This window comes from Gopherus flavomarginatus, chromosome 10, assembly GCF_025201925.1.
Source record: "Gopherus flavomarginatus isolate rGopFla2 chromosome 10, rGopFla2.mat.asm, whole genome shotgun sequence".
Classification (NCBI taxonomy): domain Eukaryota; kingdom Metazoa; phylum Chordata; order Testudines; family Testudinidae; genus Gopherus; species Gopherus flavomarginatus.
Window position 1 is genome coordinate 3,400,173 of NC_066626.1, and position 23,384 is coordinate 3,423,556.

Genomic DNA, 23,384 nt, shown 5'->3' on the forward strand with positions numbered 1-23,384 from the left:
TATAGTTGGTTTTGGGTTAGGGTGAGAGAAAGGAAACCAAAAGATAAACAAATCATCTTGCTGTCTGACCTCACGTCTGAACACTACAGGTATGTCTACACAGTCTGGGGCAGTGAGTCAGGCTTCTGCTAGCATGGTAAGAAAAGTTGCATAGACAGGGCTTTGAAGTTGTGCCTTAAGCCTCCCAGTGGATGGACATTTCAGAGGCTGAGCTCCAGCCTGAAGCACAATATCTACACAGCTCTTTTTAGAGCACTAGTGTGAGCCCACATCTATCAACCTGTACTGGGAGGCTTGCTGCTGTGAGCTGTGTAGACACTCTTACACAGTTATTCACTTCTGCATCTTGCATGTTCAGCTCGTGGTTGCACAGGGTGTGTTTACTGTACGTTGACCATCAGCAAACCAGCTGAAGTAAATCTAGCAGACCTCGGGAGAATTTATTTACTATCATCGTTAAAATGATGGAGGTGTCAAAATAGTGTTGTCTGAGACAGCTCAAAGGAGAATTATCTGAGCCAAGCTTATATATACTCACTGTGTATCTCAATTACTTTTTCCATGGAATGCACTGCATTGGCATTTGCTCTCTGCTGCAAGACTTTTTCTGGAAGAGGTTCAAGCTGAAAAAAATGGAATAGAAATAGAGAATTTCAAATGTATAGTACTGTATATGCTCTGTATCCAAGCGTTCAAGACACTGTATATACTGTAATCTGTAATGAGTGCCCAGTCCCCTCCTTTGATTCCCATTATCTGATCCTACTTAAGAGTCTGGATATCAAAACTTTCTAAACGGTCTTATTACTGTATACTTCAGTTTTGCATGTGCATGCACACACACACAGAGCCTTACAGCTGTACTACATGTAATGAATGGAAGTTGAATGGAAAACTTGAGGAATTAAATTATTCACTGCCATGAACATGTAGTGTACTTTTTGAAAAGTTTAGGCTCTGGATGAGAGTTTTCAAAGGCATGAGCTATCTATCAGCTCCCCCAGAAAACTGTATGTGCAGAATATTAAAAAAAAGTTAAGAGCGCCAATCCAGTTTAAATTTGAGTGACTCCTAACTCCCAGCGTATTCTCTAACGTCCTTCTCACATGACCTCTTATACCACATCTTCTATTTCTTCCAGGATACTTCCCCACTACTCCCCCATTGCCATGAGCCATTGTGTGGCCCAAGGCTGCTGCTGGCCACAGACTGTGAATATCTACATGCCTCCTAATGTCCACAGGGCAAGAGCTCCACTAGTGTCCAGCTCAGAAACAGTGCAGGACAGGAGCCCTGCTTTTAAGGATCTTTGAACATGTGCAACTGGAAAGGAGGCCTGAGCTTTGACAGTCAAGCACTCTCAGAATAGCTATTCTGCTTTGGTGAGCTAGGCAGAGCCCTGTTCTACAGTCTTCCCCACCTTTCATTTGTCAACAAACATATTTCATTTGTCAGTCACTGGGCGCACAGAGAAATATTAATGAGGGAGAATGTTGATAACTTTGCTGGGGTTTTTTCTTAAAGCCTGTATATAAGATACTATGTAGATCTATTTCTACGTAAAGTCTGAAGTGTAAAAACAAAGCCATATACAGGTTAAAGGGACCTGGAAAAAAAGTTAGATACCAGCCAAAAGAGTAACTTTTAAATTCCTTTGAACTCCTAATCTAATGAATGTACTTACTTGTAACATTCCCAAAAATCAAATTTGTGCCGTCCGAGTAAATGTCCTAATTTTGATTATGACAAACACGACTTTTCGTCCATTACAAAGGAACCGAAACCCTGCTTTAACTCTAAACTCCACAAAACCTTAAGTACAAAGCCACCGGTAGCGCCTCCATAAGGAGTTCTTTGTAGCTCTTATTATCTGCTGGGTCAATCTTACCAGGGCAGAGAAAGATTAACACATGGATTTAATGCCTATGAAATTTGTGCTAAACTTACTGTGTGTAGAGAATTGTGTTATGAACCTTATTCTCTATGATGCTGGTTTCTTTCCTGCCCTCCTTAAACAGTGAGAAATAATGAGAATAATGTGACAGAATTGAAACTGCAGGTTGAAAGGTGATACAGAACTTTAAAAAAGTTCCTACATTTGAATTTATACTATGTGCACATCAGAGTGTCTTTTGGGGCTCAAGAGCCTTCGCATTCTAAATGCAGATAGGACATGAACTGTTTGTCTCTGTTCTTATCCAAACTCACACGTCTCAACCCTGGTGATAAAAAAAAAAAGTTTAATACCTGAGGCAAGGGAACATCTTTGTTTCCCTAAAAAGAGATGCGTGAATGTTTAGCAACTAGACTAACTCAAAGAAAGTGTGCCCTGGTTGCCAAGAAGGCTAACGGCATTTTGGGCTGTATAAGTAGGGGCATTGCCAGCAGATCGAGGGATGAGATCATTCCCCTCTATTCGACTTTGGTGAGGCCTCATCTGGAGTACTGTGTTCAGTTTTGGGTCCCACACTACAAGGAGGATGTGGAAAAATTGGAAAGAGTCCAGCGAAGGGCAACAAAAATGATTAGGGGGCTGGAGCACATGATTTATGAGGAGAGGCTGAAGGAACTGGGATTGTTTAGTCTGCAAAAGAGAAGAATGAGGGGGGGATTTGATAGCTGCTTTCAACTACCTGAAAGGGGGTTCCAAAGAGGATGGATCTAGACTGTTCTCAGGGGTACCTGATGACAGAACAAGGAGTAATGGTCTCAAGTTGCAGTGGGGGAGGTTTAGGTTGGATATTAGGAAAAACTTTTTTACTCTGAGAGTGGTGAAGCACTGGAATGGGTTACCTAGGGAGGTGGTGGACTCTTCTTCCTTAGAGGTTTTTAAGGTCAGGCTCGACAAAGCCCTGGCTGGGATGATTTAGTTGGGAACTGGTCCTACTTTGAGCAGGGGGTTGGACTAGATGATCTCCTGAGGTCCCTTCCAACCCTGATATTCTATGATTCAATGAAAGAAGCTTTTCTGATGAGGGTATAGTTATACTGGCAAAACCATCTGGGGTGGATGCAACTGTATCAGCGTAAATATGCTGACGACAAGTCCCCCAAACAACATAAGCTCTACTTTTGGCTAGGTCTATACTATGAGTGCTTTTTGATATAGGTACCCCAGAATATTTCACTTGCCAACGTTCCTAGCGTAGGCACAGCTCATATTGGCAAAGGTGAGCTTTTGCTGGCTTCGGTTATTTCAGTCTCCTCCCTTTGCTGACCTGAGCAAAATAAGCAATACCAGCAAAAGCTCAGTTCTGCCATTATAACTCCGTCTACACTAGAGGTTTTCGGTGGCACAGCTATGCCAGTCAGAAATCACACTTCTTCACACCTGTGATCAATATCAATCTGGCTTTGCAAAAATCTATAGCGTAGACCTGGCCTGTATAAGCACAAGCAGCAAAGAATCCTGTGGCACCTTGTAGACTAACAGATGTTTTGGAGCATGAGCTTTCGTGGGTGAATACCCACTTTGTTAGATGTCATATAAGCACAGTTACACTGGTACAATTGCATCTACGCGAGGGATTTCAGTGGCATACCTGTGTTGGTTAAAAGACACAATCACCCCTTAACTGGGCAATAATTCTTAGGTCAGGCCTCACGGAGAACAGCAATGTTTAGAATCTAACACAATATAGTGACAACAATCTCAAACATAACATAATTCAAGTTTAAACATATGCAGGCTGTCCTATTTCACAGGACCTGTAGCCATCTCCCACATCATGGGTAAGTATATTGCAGATGTTACAAGGAGTCAGATTTAATTTGATGCATCAGTGAACAGTGAATTTCCATTAACAATGCATTTACTGTGAAAAAATTCTTGCGCACGCCCCTTAGAAGTAAATGGCACGCAGTGCATAGACCATTTCACTCGGCATTCACAGAACCTTTTGGTGCTTGGGGGTAGGGGAAGGAAAGATTGGAAAGGAAGCATGGAAACCCCCCCTCTAAACTCTCCCTTGATTACATTTCCTTCTGTTTTTCTGGAATAGATTTTCCTCATGTCAGACAAAAAGAAGGCCAGAACTGTTCACTGTAAAGGAATTCCAAACTTTCAGATGAGAAGCATGCCATGAATATGCTGACACTGGGAAAGCCACACTGTTTCCCTCCATTGTCAGACAGGAGGAGCTATGTGGGGAAGGGGAGCCAGCTGACCAAAAAAGCAATATGCCTTTAGCAGGACTTAGAAGCTGCATTTCAAGTAATTACACGAGGGTAGGGGGAGAACCAGATAGCACCACAATATACTGCATTCTGTAGCAAAGGGCCCTATAATCCAATTGTGGCATGAGAACTAGCACAATCTAAAACTCTGCCCATATCCTATTCTGATCCTGTAGCCTTCAACCAATACAAAAAATTTAAAAAATTGAACTGTTCGAAGTGATACTCTTTTTCCTGGTGTTTTCATATCATCAGTTTGGGCGTTGGAAGACGCAGAGAATGAGGGTGTGGCGATTTGAGCAACAAAAAGTCAAAACCCCTCCTTCTCCCGTATGCACAAATCAAGAACAAATGGACTTCTGTCAAAGGGTTTGTTTAGCCAAAGTGTCTGGGCAGGAAGTGAGAGATCCAGCACTAACCAATCTAATTTTGTTCCAACAGCCCCAGACATTGCCAGAGACAGCAGTACAAGGGCTTTTTTTGCATACAGAGGGGCAAAAACTTTTTTTTGGGCTAACATTTTATACTGAGTTAAGTCTGTTCACAGTCAGAAAAAATGCTCCTCAAAAGCTACAGTATCCTTTCCCCTTTCATAAAGTCAATCAAGGCATTTCGGCTACTATTGTTATATCTACAGCACTTGCTTCAGTTCCCATTAAGACTGAAAAATCCTACTTCAAATAAAGCACACTGTGATTATAAAGGCTTCTTCCAGAGAGCCATGCTGCCAAGTAAGTACAGGGAGCTGTGTGTGTGTGTGTGGGGGGGGGAGCCCCTTTATCTTTAGAGGATACCCGAAGGTGCACACCAATTGCACGGGATCTGCCAATTCTGGGAGTGTCACCCCTAGCCTCTTTTGCCCACAGGCAGGAACATTACAAATATTTTAATATGGCATATCCATGATCCTGAAAGGGGCATGTTAGGTGTTCATACTACATCATGCTAGCAGAACAGTATGTCCCCTCTGGAACAGAGATCAGATCTGGAGTATATTACAGGGGAAAATAAGAGTTTGTCTGTTTGTTGTTCTTTTAACCAATACCTTTCTGGGTATTATTTCCCTTTATTATTATTTAATATTAATTTTGTGGTAGCACAAGACTACAATGCTATCTAGCTCAATTCACAACACTACTCAAACGAGAACTGGAACAGCCGGGGGCTACTTGCTAGGATTGGGCTGTGCAGGCAGAACTGCATCTGGGTAGGTTGCAGTGCACTACACACATTATTTGGCTTTCATTCACATAAGCTCTAAATGCTCTGATAACTAGATAAACTCCCAGGCCAAGGTTTTCAAACAATGACTGCTGTTTCCGGTGCCCAACTTGGAACACCTCTTCGTGGCTGGATTTTCAGAAAGTCCGACCGCTGAAAAGTGGGCTCCTTTAATATGTCTGAGGCTAGGCGCCCACAAATGGAAGCACCCACACTCACTAGCCATGTTTGGAGACCTTGGCCACCGCCCAGCAACGTAAAAACAATTTATCAGCCAAGAATTCATAGTACCACAGCTTAGCCACAGACTACCCCCCGCCCTCCACCCAAAGCCCTGGCTTGTGACTATTTGGTTGCCATTTGTATGGTAGTTCAATGAGTGCAGGAATCAATTTTGTCCCAAATTAAAAAAAATATTAATGAGACAAAGTGGGTGAGGTAATATCTTTTATTGGACCAATTTCTGCTGGCAAGAGAGACAAGCTTTTGAGTTTCTCAGAACTCTTCTCCAGGTCAAAAAACTAGTATCATTGAAAAATCTGCCTACTAGAAATGATACAGGCTGAACCAATTTATATTTGATTCTTGTTTTATGCCAAGTGCTTGTTTTTGACTCCGGGAGAAACTCTTCCTCTTCACCTCATTTGTACAAAACTGTAGTGAGCTCTTTACGAATACCCTCAACTTCTCTTGATGTAGCAGTGCACTCAGCATTATAAAAGGCAGTGCTGGGCTCCGAGCTGTAGCCTAGCAGCTGCTCTGTCTGTGTGTTATTCTTTATGATATGACTGCTGTGAGCAGTGGAATTATCCACGTTTGAAGCAGAGCTGTAGGAAATCATCTTCATGTGCTAGGAAGAGGTTTAAGACAATTGCTTATTGACAGCTTGTTTATTATGTTTAAAACCTTTTATTTTAAGGGGCATGACTACCAAAGTTGGCACTAGACTGTGTATGTGGGGTCTGAGGACCGGCCCAGGCAGTTTCACTCTGTTACTGGTAGCCCTGTTTTCTAGGAGGATTGACACTACTCCATCTTCACTGGAGTTTGCTTCTCCAATACCAGTGACTGTTACCATGTCAGTAATGAGATGTGGGACAGAAATAAGGTTGAAGTTCACATGGTTTATTATCCAATGTGCAGGACCCCACCCAAGGTTCCAAAGCTGGTCAGGACCTTCCCCCCTTCATGATCTAGAGTGTAACATTTACACTGTCTTTTCAGAGCCTGGCATGGCTGTATGTATTAATAGCATTGGTGAATGTTATTTTCAGGAGGTGGTTTTAGCAGCTGCTTGAGAGGGGTGGCCAGAGCCCACAGCGAAGCCAGGACAACCATGGCCTGGAGGTGTTTGACAGGAGTGGCACTGAGAAATGACCAACGGTATTTGCAGCCATATCAGGCCGGATCTGAGCATTTCATTCAGTGCAGGGTGACCAAAGTTCTTGGGAGTTTTCAGCCAGTCTCCCTCACCAAGTAGAGCAGTTCACTGCTGAGCTTGAGAAACACTACCTCACTCATTCCTTCATGCCATACCCAGATGTGTTGAGGTGGCTGGTTACGGACAGCCACGTTGTGTGGTTGGCTGGCTGTTCAGATACCTGCTGCGGATTCATGTTGTGGAGGATGGAGGGGGGGTAGGTTGGGTGCCAAACTCCTTGTTACAAAGTATTATGTAGCTCTGTCCAGACAACTGTCTTGGGGAGACAGTCTCTCTTCTCTCAGGCAATCTTTTCTGCAGTCTTTCGTGGTGCACTGGGGGTGGTGAGTGGGTGACTAGGGCTTGAAGCAGGCCTCAGCCTGGCAGTCTCCTCATGGATGATCTCTCTTATCCCTGAAATTTTGGCCTGCAACAATGTTATTTCAAAATGAACCAAGTGGATGTTGGATTGTTGGTTCCCCTGTAGCAGGTGCTTAGTGAGTCGGCTTGCCCTATTACAGCCATCTCAGGCCACAGCACCCTGTAGACAATACCGTCTTGTCTCCGCTTGGTAACTCTACTCCCCTCCCCCATGCAGTACTAACACTTTGCTATTCTTAGGGTACAACTGGCCTTGGTGAACTCAGACCACGGAGCACTGAGGTCTCTTTCATTCCTGATAGGTATTGCTGCCCGTATTGCTGTGGTCAGGCTCCCTAACCAAGATGTTCAGGAACTGGATGAGAAGTGTTACGCTAGGTTCAAGATTACATCTGACAGGACACAGCGTCCCCTCTTCCAGACAGGTCAATCAACCCTTCATACTTATCTGTCCTGGCACTATGATTCTTCATCCTGGCTGAGACCCTGTGCCTGCATTTTCTCCTAATCTTGGAAAGACTATTTCAGTGGTCTTCAGATATAGTTTGGATTTTAAGCAACGGCATCATTCACCAGGTACAAGCAGCTGTTCAGCACCGGCAGTCACAGCGTGGCTTCCCTTTTGGACAGAATCCAGTTTTAAGCCGAGCACCTGGTGGCGCATGTCATGGAATCGTTAGATTACCATCATGTGCAAGCTCCGGTTAATGACCCCATCCCACCCCATTTGATTGTGGGTAAACCTCAAATTACTCATTTGAGTTAAGTGATATTGGACTGTACTGAAACTCAGCCCTGAGTTTCTCCTGAAGATGTGCCAACAGATTGGTGGACCATGTCAGGAAAGACATCAGCTGGGAATGGAGTGTTTTTGTGCTCTCTTTTATGGAAAGATGCTGAGGTATGAGTGGATTACTTATGATAATCCAACCTCAGATGTAACCTGTAACACTGAAATAGGGAGTGTACTGAAAACTGACTGGGTGATTTGCAGGTGGCATATACAAGCTACAGTAGAGTCCAGTGCATCAAAGGTTGCTTCCTAGGTGGCGGTTATATTCAGTGGGGATAATGGTGGTTGGGTATCCTTGGAGTGGTTGGGAAAGGCTGGTACTTCAGCAAACTCTCACATCTCATTGCAACATTTGATGTTTTCCAGATGCAGTAACATGCCCAGTATCTAAATCGTGTAAAAACACAGGTAGACATGGGCTTTGAAATAAAGGTGGCCTGGTAGAGCTTGGATGGTTAGCATGTTTGGTACCTGAATACTGAAGGTAGAGGGAGGTCAGGTGTCTGTTCTGTGCTGTTCTGCTGTTGCCTCCTCCACTTTCTGGAACTATTAGCAAATGTTGCCTTTAGGCGTCATCTCATTATGCTATTTAATAAAAGTTGCAGCTTGTTGGCCATAAGTTACATAAATTGAAAAAGTCCTCAGTGGATCCTGCCCTCCACAACCTTTATTTTTTCCAACAATAGTCAAATTATTTGTAGTGGCTTTGAACAAATCAAAAAATGGTAACTGAAAAAATATTTAACTTCTGATGCTGCTAAATCATTTTACATTAAAATACTCTGAGATGCATGAAGCTTGCAGTTACAACTATATTTTAATTTCCCTGACACTTGGGAATTATCCTTGGCTCTAGGCTTTGCAACCACACAGACATTTTCTTAAAATTAAAATTTTAATTTCAGCTGATGAATTTAATTTCAGCTTGTGAGGCCTGCATTTCCCCCTTCATTTCCTTCTGTTTCACTATATAATTTAGTCATATCTTAAGTTAGCAAATTTCCCCTTCAGCCTGTTGCTATCCACAGCTGGCTGTCCATGTGCGTGCATGCAAAATTGTCTAACACACTGTATATCAAACTTCATCAAAGGGCCCGCAGGATACAGCAACGGTGGCTCACTCCAACTTCCTTGCATTAAAAAGATTTTATAAAAGACCTTGATAAAACCAGTGCTTCCTGCTTTTTGATGTGTGTAAGTTAAAGAACATTGTCATGGTATCTGCACAGTCTTATAACCAGCTTATCAAAAACAAGAACAGGTCCATCCTTAAAAGCTTTTAAGTTCTTTATGGATATTCTGATGTAATTACAAAAAACAAAAAATGAAAAAACCCATCAAAACACAACAAATCAAACATTCTTCTTTAAATTGTCTAAATATATGAACCATTTCAACCTAGCAAAGTGACTACTGAGAAGACATAATATAGGTAAATAAAATCTTTGGAGCACTTAAACTCAGAAAGATGTGTTATAAAAAATGATTCTAACCAAGCTGATCACTGGAGAATAATGCTTGTTCAGAGCTTTAAACTGGGTGTTCTGCAAAGGTGGGAGGCTGCAGAAGAGCAGTTTTGCTCTAAGGTTTGGATGAAGCCAAGGAAATCGCCTCTGATGATGAGAGGTCTGAGAGTTTGTAGTACAAGAGAATGAGGGGCTCTGACAAGCATCATACCAATGAATGGGGTGGGATGCCACTGTGGCTGGTTCCCAAGTTACTAGGGACCAAAAGAAGGATAGAGCTGCTTGGGTAGAGACTGGCTGGCAAAATCATCCCCACTGGGGCATGTGACAAATCTGCCAAGCCAAACAGGGAATCAACAGCCTTTGAAGGCTCTAGTAGAGGGGAACTCAGAGAATTTGGAACAGGCGTTATGATGTCCTGACTATTCTCACCAGGGTCCGCTGGATTTATTAGTGAGATCTTCTCCAGAATCATCTTTCTCCTTGCAGAAATGCCCTTAATGTTTTGGACTCCAAAGTTATGGAGCTGGCTGGAGCAGTCATTTATCAGATATATGTCACCCATGCTTCTATGCAGAATCAAACCAAATACTGTGGACTTCTTGGAGCAGTGAAAAGCAGGTCCCTTGTTATATTGCAGCTCCACATCAAAGAGGTTTATGACTTGTTAATGGTTCAATGTCAGCTTTGCAGTCATGATTCTCAACTTGGACAGCTCCAGAATTGAAAGATTACTCAGGTTTTCCTCCATATGGCCTGCACCTGGAGGCTTTTGGCCCTATAGTCCTCCACCTATTGCCTCTGTAGTCTCTTCAGCAAGGAGGGGTGACAAGAGAACAAACTCTCTTCCTCCAAGGAAGGCAAAGGCTCTTCATCCTCCTTCATCTGATGGGCAGTCAGACTTGCTCTCTGGGGAAGCCGAGGAAGAGGCCTTCAGGGGTGCTCCTCTCTATATTATCCCACATGAGGCTGTCTTGATTGCTTCCTTTTCTCCTCTCGGGGATGTCCGGGCCTTTCAAGATTGGTTGAATTCATGACATATTTGTCTGGATGTCTCAGGACTCACTGAATGAGGGGCCTTCATGTCATCAGCTTGCAGTTGTATAGAGCATGGGTGAGTAGATCTACCAAGCCCTGCATGGGAGTTATCCATGCATATCCCACGCAGAATGACAAATAGACCTTTGTGTTTAAATACACTGCAAAGTATGCATGGTGATCCTTTAATCGAAAAGATAGCCCAAAATAATTCACACAGCACACTGATTCAATCTGTGATGATATCCCACTTTAATAGCATAGCTCCAGTTTGAAAATATATCTAATCACTTTCGCATGCTGCTGCAAGTCTCAGCTGCGTATGATCCAGACAATGAATAGAAGTGATATTGCTTTTCTTCACTCATCTTCAACACTGATTTTTTGAAAGGCTCTTGAGAGCTTTTGCTACAATGACATCTTCTGAGCTAATAGTGGATACTTCCTAGGGCTCCAGTCTGACAATTCTAATGTTAACTAGTTCATTGCTGAGAATTTTGGTAGAAACATCCAACTATAATGTACTTATTTCTTGTTGCTGGATGCAGTGGCAGGGAGCAATAAGGTTGCCATCAAAAATTGCTGGGATGGGAATGAGGAATTCTATTCCTTCCTTCCATACACTTACCATCCCTACCCAAAACAGAAAGGGAAGTGGCTTCCCCATACCAAAAGGTTCAACTGTTTTCTGGATGTCAAGAACTAGACCTGCTTTTCACACTTCCATGGGGCCCAACAGCTTAATAGTCCCCAGTCCAGCTATCAAACGCTCCAGTCCTTCCACTGACAATTTCCATAATACTCTACGCACTTTCAGTACAGAAATCTGCAGCACACTGAAAAACTGAGGGCAGGAAAAAATAAAACGGAATGAAATATTGAAACAAACAGCACAAAGGACGCTATCCTACTGCACTGGGTAAGGACAGCAATGAGGAGAAAAAGGGCCAGAGAATGGCTATAGACATATTTATTTGGATGACTAATTTGTTGTCCTTGTCCAGGATGAGGAAAATGCAAAATACAAACAAGCGGCAAAAATAAATTTTGCTTTTAAAATTCACTCAATTCTTATTGTTTAATTTGTTGATAAGAGTGGCAAGGTAAGCTTTTTAAAAAAGTATCTGTGCTCTCCACTGATACTGTTCCTTTAAAGGAAGGACTAAAAACAAAGATCAAAGTTTCAGAAGTTTAGGAACTTCCTAATCAATGCTGGCAAAATGCACTTTGATAATGTTCAGCTTTGCAATACAGTTGTTGAAATTGTAGCATCTTAAATTTGTCAACATACAGCCATTCACAGTGCCTTTAATTTTCTTTATACCTCGTTTCCCAGCAAAGCAGAAACACATGCCTCAGATGCATCACAAATGGCTGTCAGGTCATGACCTCCTTCGAGGGCCAGAACAATTCGACCTCCGGCCAATCCCATCAGCTGCTTCGTCAGGTACCCAAAGCCTGTAACAGGGAAACAGGAAATGCAACAAAAGGGCAAAGGTTGACAGTGGAATCAGACTCCTGGCAAAGGATCAAAGAATTATAAAAGGAATTACATCATATTAAAAAACCCACAAGGGATCTGGGAGGACTAAACACATAATATAAGCCAGGTTTTATTTTAATACATTCGTTTCAGAATTTCAGCTATGGCTCCCCTTTGGATCCGATTACACGTATGCATTATGGGACAGATTCTGATCTCACACGGGTGCAAATCTGGAGTACCTCCATAAACGTCACTGGAGTTACTTCAGATTTACACCAGCACAACTGAGGTCAGAATTTGCCCCACTTTGTTTTAATGCTTTGAATTATTATAGTAGCAAACAATCACTTTGGGAGGGAAGAAAAGACTAGAAGGAGGTCACTTGTACCTTATCTGATCTTTATGTTATATTATATATGATATGCTCTCCAGAATCAATGCAGTACAGGAGATAGCAGGGGGAAAAAACCACCATCTGTGGCTTGTGCTTCTATTTGTGGGGGGAAAAAAATGGATTATAATGTTCCACGGGTATCTGACATCTAATGCTCAGTATCAGCTTCTTCACATATACAACATGCTATAAAAATCTGTGGGGCACCTGGGCTTTGATCATTTGACACACAGTATATTTAATTCTACTTTAAAAAAAACCCCCACACAGATTAAACGACAGATTCAGAATCTGAAAAAACCCAATGCATTACCTCCTCCTTCAGACTTCTCTATTTTCTATTTTACTAAGGCTCACAAGCACCTTTGCAGCAACAATATTGCATGTATTGTAATGTATTAATTAATAGCTTTGGGACAAAACCCACTGACTGAACCAACGACATAATAATTCCCCTTAGCTCAATTTTACATATTATGAGAGCCGTATACAATTAGAGAAATTCAACAAAAAAGCAAACAAGGTATCACCATTTACAAAGTGTTTGGGGATACCTTTAAATAACTTGTCTCTTACAGCTCTCCTATTTCACTTAAATCTTTTTATTAAAGTCATGACTTCTACTTCCTTTTAAAAAATTTTAAAAGGACTTTTAAGGACAGACAACAAAACACTAAAAATTCCTTCTGATTTTAGATTCTTTGGGTCAAATCCTGTTTTCTGCTGAATTACATGGAAAGAGTCCAGATTTACACCAGCCTAACAGGGGAAAGCGTTTGGCTCTGCGTTTGTGCAATGCACGGTGTGGATCCCAAAGAAAAAGAATGAGATCTGAATTATATAACCTTTTGCCAAGACAGAGAGTAAAATCATCAACCTGAATTATTTACAATGAGTCTGGGAGGAAAGAATGGACAGCTAAACACACTCTGCTTGCTTTTCACATTTTGTTTTTCTTTATTTCTGCATGAGCGAAAAGTCACAATTATTGTTATTTGGCAAGTATCTTTCTCTATATTTAGAATCGAATATGAATCGTGTTTTATAAGAATAAGATGCACCAATAGACCAACAGAAGAAGAATTTTTCATGTTATTTTTTTAGGTGGCCTGAAATAAACACAACTTTAGATAATGTTTTCACCCCTCAGCCAGGAGGCCGAGTATTACACAATGAAACAACAAAAGGTACGAACAGTTTTCTGAAAATGTTTACATTTAAAAATGGAGACAGAATCCTGGCGTAAACTGTAACAGCTCCATTGAAGTTAATAGGGCAATGATAGTTTACACCAGTTTAGGATCTGCCCAGTTGTAAAGCTGCAACTTACATTTTGCTGATAGATTATATCCTCCAAGAGGCGTAGGATGGCCTTCCACTGCATCAAAACCAGATGACACCAGCACAACATCTGGGGCAAATTCATTGGCAATTGGCATTACTACCGTTCTGCAACAAAAATGTAACAATGGCAGACTGATTATTTTGTCTGGCTCTTGAACGAACCGAGGAACATTGAGATCACCTTGAGCAAACAATTATAAATTGCATTATTTTTGAAGTTAGCAAAGGTCATTTCCCCTTTTCTCTTCTCAAACGATGAGAACACTAGGAACTGGTTAACAGAGCACACTGGTATGTCATCTCATGCAGTTCTGTTCTGAAGTCAATGCCAGTTTGTAATGTTGTTTATTCAGTGGGGTTGATTATTTCAACCACTAACAGTATAACAATCTGAATAGGAAAATAGCCCACCATCCAATAAATTTTAGATTTCCAGGAGTGACTGACTCTCTGTTTGGTCATCTCAGACCTTTTGTTCTTTGTGTGCTGGAGGTCAAGTTAGAGATGGGGAGAGGGATGAAAGGGGAAAAGATAGGGTAAACTGGCAGTGACTAAGTGGAAAAGCCATAATTTAATAACCTCCCTGCATGGCATTTGTCTCCCCAGATGCAGCAATGATACTTCTCCAGCTTTTGCAAAGGCACTTATTTTTTCCATCCCACAGTTTTCATTAACCATAATTAAAGGCTGGCATGCCACAAGCACTATCCAGTGCAGAGCTGTGTGTGGCTGGGACAGAGGAAAACCACGTCTGTCTTTTCCTTTACAGAACCGCCACTCAACTAGTAATAGAACAAGTGACCGAAAGCTGGCAATAACGTGTTACCATAAACAAATGGTCTATAAATACATGGATAGACCAAAAGGAAGCTTTAATATTGCTGAAATTAAAAATATATATATATATATATATATCTCACTTACCTACTTTTATATAGACACAAAGCAACTCAATCCATTTTAGGGTGGTACAATGTCAGAGGGGAATAAGAAATAAAACTAAAATGGAATACAGAAAATATTTCTCTGCAAGTGTCAACAGATACTAATCTCAGTGTCGTATTCCGTACAAAGGTACTATCATATTGGTTTATCTTTTTTCCTGTCCCCTAAAAATCGACCCAACCTTAGTTCCGACTCAAAATATAGATTGGAAAAAAATTCAGATGTCATGATGAAAATTTAGGCAAAATGAGCTGCTGAATAGGGAATAAAAAATTGCAGTTTATGCCAATCTCACTGGTAAGGGCATTGCAGAACTGAAAATATGCCATTTTAAAACAGAGAACCAAAGCTGCCTCAATAAAAATGTTACAGACCCACAAAATCCCGTGACTAGGAAAGCTTCCAGGAAGTATTCTTGGAGGAATGCCTTTGTAAACGGCTCAGTTTGATGGTACACTCACTTTGTATTCAGTGTACAGCAGAGACACACTCACAAAACTGGCTCGAGTGACTGCAATCATCCACACTGTCATTGATAAGTGACATGAATGGTAGAAGAGGAAGGATACACAAAACTCATTCCCTATAAAATAGGATTTTCTACTATGATTATTAAAGAATTCAGGACACTCCTGGAATGACTAGGGGAAACTGGGTAATGACATTCCACCTTTCTGAAGTCTTATGTCAGTGAAACTGGAGATGGCAGTACTCTCTATTTCCAGTTTCTAACTCACTCTCCTAATTAGGAAAACCCTTAATCGCCAAGCATGTGATTTTGCATTTTGTGTAAAATAAATGTTAACTCTCTCTTCAAAATATGCTCACAATGGGACTGGTGATCATACCTATGCACTTATATTAGTTTCCTTAAAGCTTTTTACAGTATTACTGTATTACCAGTATATACTGCAAGCTGGCACAAGGAACCGATGGCAAGTGGTGTACGATTTTCACAGGGCTTTAAATACTGTCTGCCATGTCAAAGGGAATCCCAGTGTACACCAGAAAAAACTGGGGTTAGGTCACTAAAGGTGAACAACGTGGCATTCGTGCACAGGGAAAAATAAAAAGTTTCAGAACGGCGAAAGAAAAAACTGAGTAGTGTGTGGTCTGACAAAAGTCTTTTGGTTTCACCTCCTCACATAAGATTGCTATGGTAATCTAAGGAGCTCCTGCATTTATTACTGGTGGTTCATCAGCACTGTTATAAAGACACATAGAAGAAACTACTTCACTTTCCTTACTCTGTCAGAAAAAATATGTTTTTTTGCAGTGGTTGTGGGTCACAGTTCTAATTTGAGTGATGATGCTGTTTGCTGTACTGCAGAGGGCTTTTAACTGCTGTCATAACTCCAGAAAGACCAGATTTTAATTTTTTCCTCAATGAATTTATTGCCATGTAAACTTTTCCTCCACACACATTATTATTTAATAAAGCCTTAGTAGGACTTTTTGCTTATGACTTTAAAGCCAAGAAAATCTTTTTACTGAAACCCACAGACATTCTAAGTAAAAACCACCTCATTCACAAAGAACTTAAGCAGCAGTTTCGAAGCAAGTGCATGTGGCAAAGGTTTTCTTTTCTGTGCTTTGAAGTACTGCTGAGCTATTTAGTTTCTAGCCAAAAGAAAACTGCTAAACTCATCAGATTTTTTCAGAACTAGGGTTTTTTGAGAGTTGCTAGTATTTGTTCCTGCTGTGTGGTATCACCCCAACTCCAATCAAAGTGAAAACCAAAATCAACTTTGAATTGTGTAATTATAATATTACACTATATGGAACATGCCAATACAAACAGTTGATATGACCAGTGATTGACAATTATTTTCTTTTTTTATGCATCATGGAATACTGCATTCTGTTGATTTCCAAAAATTAGCATACTGGAGTAATGTGAAGTAACAGCAAATTTCAGGTGAGCAATAAGCACATCTTACTCACATCATCAGTGGCATTCATCAGTTACATGCAGACCTGCCAGAAGTTAAAAGATACCCTCTAGTGGCATGAAGAATACATACACCCATATGAACTGCTAAGAGTTTGCTGAAAATTAAGAACATGAAACTTATTCGAACACACTGAAAAGAGGAAGCGCCATGGTTACCCTTAAAAGTCAGTATTTGCCAATAGTTATCTCACACACAGGTATCTGAGATTCTCGGTTCCCCCTTTATTTAAAAAAGGAGATCTCTCTGGTAACAGTATTGTAATAGTTGGCAAATGCAAGATTTTTAATGGCTACTACTGCATATATGTAATGTATCAGAGGGTAGCCATGTTAGACTGGATCTGTAAAAGCAGCAAAGAGTCCTGTGGCACCTTGTAGACTAACAGACGTATTGGAGCATGAGCTTTCGTGAGTGAATACCCACTTCATCGCATGCATGTCCCATGCATCTGACAAAGTGGGTATTCACCCACGAAAGCTCATGCTCCAATACGTCTGTTAGTCTATAAGGTGTCACAAGTCTCTTTGCTGCTTTCAAATATCTAATGTTTTAAAAGGTAATTAGTGCTGCTCAATATTTGAAATAACGTTTCAGGTGATCATTAGGCCCTCAAAAGTCTGAGAAATTTGAGCTGCAGACGACCTGTCCAGGACAAATCAGTGTAATTAGAATTGGGCCAGAAACACAACTGAGAGTCTGAACTACCTGACAAATCTGAGGGCAGGGTTTGGATGCAAATCCTGGGATCTAAGCCTCGCTCCTTCTCCAATTTTGGTTCCAGGCTGATACAAAATTTAGAGTGGGTAGATTTCCCACTCAGATGCAGCTAAAATCTCATGCAAAAAGCTTTAAATAAACAAAGAACCCTAAGCTAACAATGCTTGATCAAATCTGTGGTCAAAATTCCATGAAACCCAGCACATGAGATTTTAGTGCCCTGGAATCCAGACCTGAATCCCCTCCTTGATTCATGTCTCAGGCCCAAAACTCTAGCCCATGTCTTAGGTCAGCTGTTGTTTTAAAATGTATTACTCCCTTCTTTATAGTAGTGCCCAAAGGCTGCAAACAGGGATTGGGTGCCAATGTGCTACCTGCTGGATAAATGCATTAGGAAGACACAATCTCTACTCCAAAAACTCACAAATAAGACACGATTGGCATCACAAATAAGGGGTCTAAAATATTGCCCTGGTTCTACAACTGGATCTAATCAAGCATACGCTGGCACCCATGCAGAGGTCCCACTGTCCCAGCAAGGGCACAGGGCTCCAGCCACATTGATCTGACTGAAAGATTGGGGCCTATGGCACCATCCACATGATTTTTGACTGTACTAACTGTACTCTATGGGAATCTCTACAGTGCAGCTGGAAGAGAGCCTCTCAGCCCAGGTAGACAGACTCATGCTAATGGGACTCGAGCTGGAGTGCTAAAGAATAGCAGTGTGGATGTTGCAACTCTGGTGGGACTTGGCTAGTCACGTGAGCTCATACTCAGGGTGTCAGTGGGCATGAGAACCTGAGCCACTGCCTGAGTCACAGCGTCCTCACTGCTGTTTTTAGAAATTGTGAGTCTGTCTACCCCACCTGTGAGCCTCGCTCCCAGCTACCCTATGTTTAAACACCCATTGCATTCTAACCTCTTATTTTTACTCCCTAATACTGCTCTAAAAAAAAATTCCTTTAGGCTCAAGTTTTATATGTGAATCTTTTTTAAGGTTTGAACAAAAGCCACAGAGCAACTGAGCTGCATTTCTAGTGTTTTACTTGTTGACAACATTTTGTCAGATGCACCTAACATACCTGTTTTTTTTTTTTTTTTTGGAAGATGAAGTACATGGGGGAAAATACTCTTTTGACTAAAATTGAGCATGAACCCCAGAAAATAACGCAGGAGAAATTAGAAGTGATTCCTTGATACTGCAATGACAGGTGTATTTTGCAAAGGCCATAGACAGAAAGGTAGGGGAATAAAAGCAGCATTTTATACAGAATGGGCTCTTTCTGCCTTTGTGTGGGGTGGGTGCTGGGACTGTCAGAAGAATCAAGAGAATTGCAACACAGAATGCTTCGAACCTTTTTTTCTTCTTCAAATGTTGTGAATTATATAAATTACAAGCACTAATTACACTTTTTAAGCAACATTCTTCTTTCTTAAACCTTTTCAGTTAATCTTAAAACAATCACGAATAAGATGAACAGTTATGCAGCAGTTAAAATTCACTGTAGTAAACCTTCAATTAATGATTTCACTATTGTTTAATTTGAAATTTTGATAATTTCTTTAATTTTGATTTAATCTGTCTACTTCTGCAACTTTTAAAATCTATTAGCACTCACGTCAGAAATTAAAGCACTATGTATAATATTGCACAATTCATTGAAAAGAATACTTAAATTTTCTAACTGATGAACAATTCTAAAATCTTTAGGTCTATTGATGCCAGCTGCAAAATGATGCATAGCATTTTATTTTATTTAGAAACATTTCCCTTACTGTTGGCATTCTATAACAAAACATCATCTACATCTGTTGCTAATCTCGCTCTCGAAATCATGTCCTCCATTTGTAGCAGTAATCGTCTCTACAATAATTTATTATGCCAAATAGGTTTAGGAATTTAGCTAAGACATAAATAGGCAGAGCATATAAAATCTAAAATATAAAGGTGACATTTCTATGGAAAAAGTCTTAGAAGCAAAACCAAACCAAATTCCAAAAATACAGTTCTGCATATCTCTCATATATATTTTTTGCATAAATAGATTATTTAAAAAAACCTAGTTTTCTATGATATGTACATGGGTCTGTAAGAAATCTAGTACAAGAAGAATCTTCCAACAAACAATACTCATTTGACTTATAATTTGAACTAAAAGGTGAACAACATTAAAATAAAATTATACATAGAATATTAATGCTTCAGGAGATCACTGTCATGTAGCCAAGGTAAACCAAAGACAAGACAACACAACTGCTAGTGCTCCATTGTGGATATGTTCTTACAGTGACTTACAACAAGGTGCTAGCAAAACCTTATTTCATGTGTTAAAGGTAATTGTTCTAGCCTTGTAATAAGGACCTGAACACAATCTTCACACTTTTACTAAGATTTTCCTTGGCAGGTTTGCGCCCTGTAATTAAACATAACCTTTTAAAATGTTATGAGAGTTTAAGGAAGAGGAACATTATTTCCTCTTATAAAACAAGTTAGGAAACAAACTGAACTTTACAAAAGTTTGTTCTATAACTATGTAGCAACAAGAATGGATTCCAATAACATTTTGATAATTTAAGAAATTATTTTAATTATATTACATACATTTGAGTTTAATTCACTTCGCCATAATCTATGAAATCTGTATTGGACAAATACTTTAGTGGTGAATTCAGCTGTGGAATGTTAGTGCAGTAAATGGTTAGCTAAATTATAATGTTATACTGTTTTAAGCAAGCATAGTCATTGTTACAATACCATGGAACAGTGCCAAGCACTGAAAGAAATACCAAATCAGTTTTGTCATATGGAATGCCCACTGATGGTTGAAGTGATCTCTTTCAAAATTTATCATTAATGATGTCACCCCAACTTCAGAACAAAGTGAAATCTACTCATGTTCTCAGCTGTCTGTGATTTCAGCCTTCAGTTATGGATAGTACAAATGGCACAGCTCAGGATAAAACAATTCTGAAATTTTTAACTCTTGCTTTTGAAACAACTCAAAACACAATTACTAATTATTTCCACTTCCCAAGGTATTAAGATATCTTGGTTCTTCTGTCTAACACAAACTTCTAGCTCAAACATGTTTCAGAGTGGTAGCTGTGCTAGTCTGTATCAGCAAAAAGAATGAGGAGTCGTGGCACCTTAGAGAAAAATTAGCATAGGAAATAGTTTTTACTTTGTGTAATGACCCATCCACTCTCAGTCCTTATTCAAGCCTAATTTAATGGTGTCCAGTTTGCAAATTAATTTTCCCCCTACTGTTAGTCACATCTTCTTGTCAACTGTTTGAAATGGGCCATTCTGATCATCACTACAAAAGTTTTTTTTTCTCCTGCTGATAACAGCTCACCTTAATTGACTAGTCTTGTTAGAGTTGGTATGGCAACACCCACTTTTTCCTGTTCTCTGTGTTTATATATCTTTCTACTGTATTTTCCACTACATGCATCTGATGAAGTGGGTTTTAGCCCACAAAAGCTTATGCCCAAATAAATGTGTTAGTCTCTCAGGTGCAACAAGTGCTCCGTGTTCTTTTAGCTCAAACATGTTTGTTTATTTTCAGGTTATTGGTATAATGATCAATAGAAAATCCTAACCCTAAATTATGAATTTCCCTTTGGAACTAGGAAAATGGTCCTATCTGAAATTGTTTTTGAACTTGAAGAAAACTAGGAATTTAACTTGCAGTCATTTGTTTTATCATAAGTAGATTACTTTATGATGCCAACTACCCAATTACTTCTTCATTCGAATGCATACTTTTATCAAACCCATGGATCAGTCACGACCTTTAAAATTCCAGCCATTGTTGCACATTTTTTCTTCCTCATCTTGTTACATAGAAAGGTACCTTTCTAAATACAATGTAGTCAAGAATATCAGGAGTTAAAGTAAAAAAAGAGTACATCAGTATCTCTGCCTAGCTCAAAGGATTTTCATTGATTCCTCTACAGACTTCAAAGCCTCACAGTTTGGCATTTGGACTGGTTTGAATTAAAGTTCAGTTCTCTGCCGTGAGTTTCCAAGTTCATGGTGAAAGTGCCTGCTTCTTCTGGATTTCATTAGGGCCAATTTTCTTATCTTTTTTTCATCTTAGGTTTGATTCCCTGCAAATGCAACGTGGCATTCGATGGGTCGGAATAACAAGGTGCTGCCTTAAAGGCATGTATTGTCTCATGGGGTGCACGCGCGCACACACACAAAAAGGATATATGACCCATTCCCTTCTCTTGTCTAACTTTCAGGGGACTATAAATTTTAAACTTCAAAGCATTTTTTACATTAAAATTTAAAAAAAGTTCAGGAAAATGTTTTTCAAAGAAGCTGGTTAAGATTTAAAAAGGTCACTTGATAATGTATTATCATGAAAGAACTTGGCATAAGATTAAAAAGGAATCCAACTGAACTTCTATGCTGAAGGTGTGTGTGTGTGTGTATATGGCTGGTGTTACTATGTGTAAGATTGGTCGGGCAAGTAACTTTCCTCACAACAGTACTCGCAAAATGACGGCCATGACCATGTTTGGTGTGTGTACGCTGATTAGCCATATTCTCTGGTCAATAAGTGTCAGCATCAATTAGGCAATGGCTGGGTACGTTATTTTTTTTAAGACTATTCTGAACAATTTTCCTACAGCCTTGAAATTCAATTAAAATATAATAGCAATTTGCCATTCAGCTCTGGGCTACAGGTTTTTCCTAGAATGAAAAGATCAATCTTGTTGAGTACTAGGATAAAAAGACCTCCACTTTGCACAATAGTATAACATCACAGTTCTCCTGCAAGTGGAGGAAAATGGGAAGATAAATGATAGTTTCTTAATTATAAATTATTGTAAATTATATAAATTATATGTAATCTTTTAAAAAAATTGTTGAGTTAAATCTCTATTTGTTAGTAAAATACATTAATATTTTTATGAGATAAAAATATGCACACTGAGTAAAGGAAATAATGCTACTGGTTCCACTAGATTGAAAAGATGCAATAGAACCTCATGAAGTTGATATTCCATCTGTGTATTTTCAAAAATGTCAAGATATTTGTATCTGATACTTCGCATGTTTACATTGCCCTAAATTATACAGACATTTGCCAGAAGTCCATTAAACCTGACTTGAAGTCAGAAAACCACTTCAGCGGATAATTGTAGAAAAAGATGCAGAATGATCTCTGGGAAGGATGAAACCTACAAATACGTCAGATCACGAACCTATACATATTTTCACATGGAAAGAAACTAGTAAAAATATTTAGAAAGGAACGTGTTGTCTCACACACAGTCCTCTACGTACCAGTATATTATGTAACACTTTAGTCAAACTTGGTTGTCCTCATTTCACCCTGTTATTCCATAATTTTGACAGTACCTGTCATACTTTCCTTCTATGCTGCCCACATTCATAAGGGGAAAGTGCCTTACTACAGACTTCCACTAAGTTCTAAAGCAGTGGTCCCCAACGTGGTGCCTGCAGGCGCCATGGCACCTGCCGGGGCATTTATGTGTGCCCACCTAGTGCCCAGCAGGGGAGAGAAGCCGCGGCCCTGTACTTGCTGGGGATAGAGAACTCCGGGGCCTGGAAGCTGCGGGTGCCGATGTTCTCTGTCCCTGGCAGATGCGGAGCCATGGCTTCTCTCCAGCTTCTCCGGGGCTGCAGGCTGTGGGCACCGGCGTTCTCTGTCCCTGGCAGATGCGGGGCCATGGCTTCTCTCCAGCTTCTCCGGGGCTGCAGGCTGTGGGCACCGGCGTTCTCTGTCCCTGGCAGGCACAGGGCTGTAGGCTGCGAGTACTGGTATTCTCTGTCCCCGGTAGGCACCAGGCCACAGCTTCTCTCCAGCTTTGAAGCCGGAGAGAAGCCGTGGGCCCGCGCCTGCTGGCGACAGAGAACTTTGGGGCTGCAGGCTGCGGGCGCCAGTGTTCTCGGTCCCTGGCAGGCGCAGGGCCATGGCTTAAGCCAAAGAGAAACTATGGCCCCGCGCCTGTTGGCGACAGAGAACTCCGGGACTGCAGGCTTCATTCTGTTAAATTAAGAATAAT

The 23,384-nt window shown here is 40.5% G+C and overlaps 1 protein-coding gene across 8 annotated transcripts in view; it reads right to left on the reverse strand.

The window, feature by feature from the left end:
• Positions 1 to 23,384, reverse strand: part of HDAC4 (histone deacetylase 4) — a 428,143-nt gene that overhangs the window by 9,270 nt on the left and 395,489 nt on the right. For all 8 annotated transcript variants that reach the window (XM_050969402.1, XM_050969401.1, XM_050969399.1 and 5 more), the window contains 3 exons: positions 13,706 to 13,824; positions 11,820 to 11,953; positions 539 to 623 (listed from right to left, as the gene is read on the reverse strand). In XM_050969402.1, coding sequence (XP_050825359.1) covers positions 539 to 623; positions 11,820 to 11,953; positions 13,706 to 13,824 — 338 coding nt within the window. The remainder of the gene's footprint in view (positions 1 to 538; positions 624 to 11,819; positions 11,954 to 13,705; positions 13,825 to 23,384) is intronic.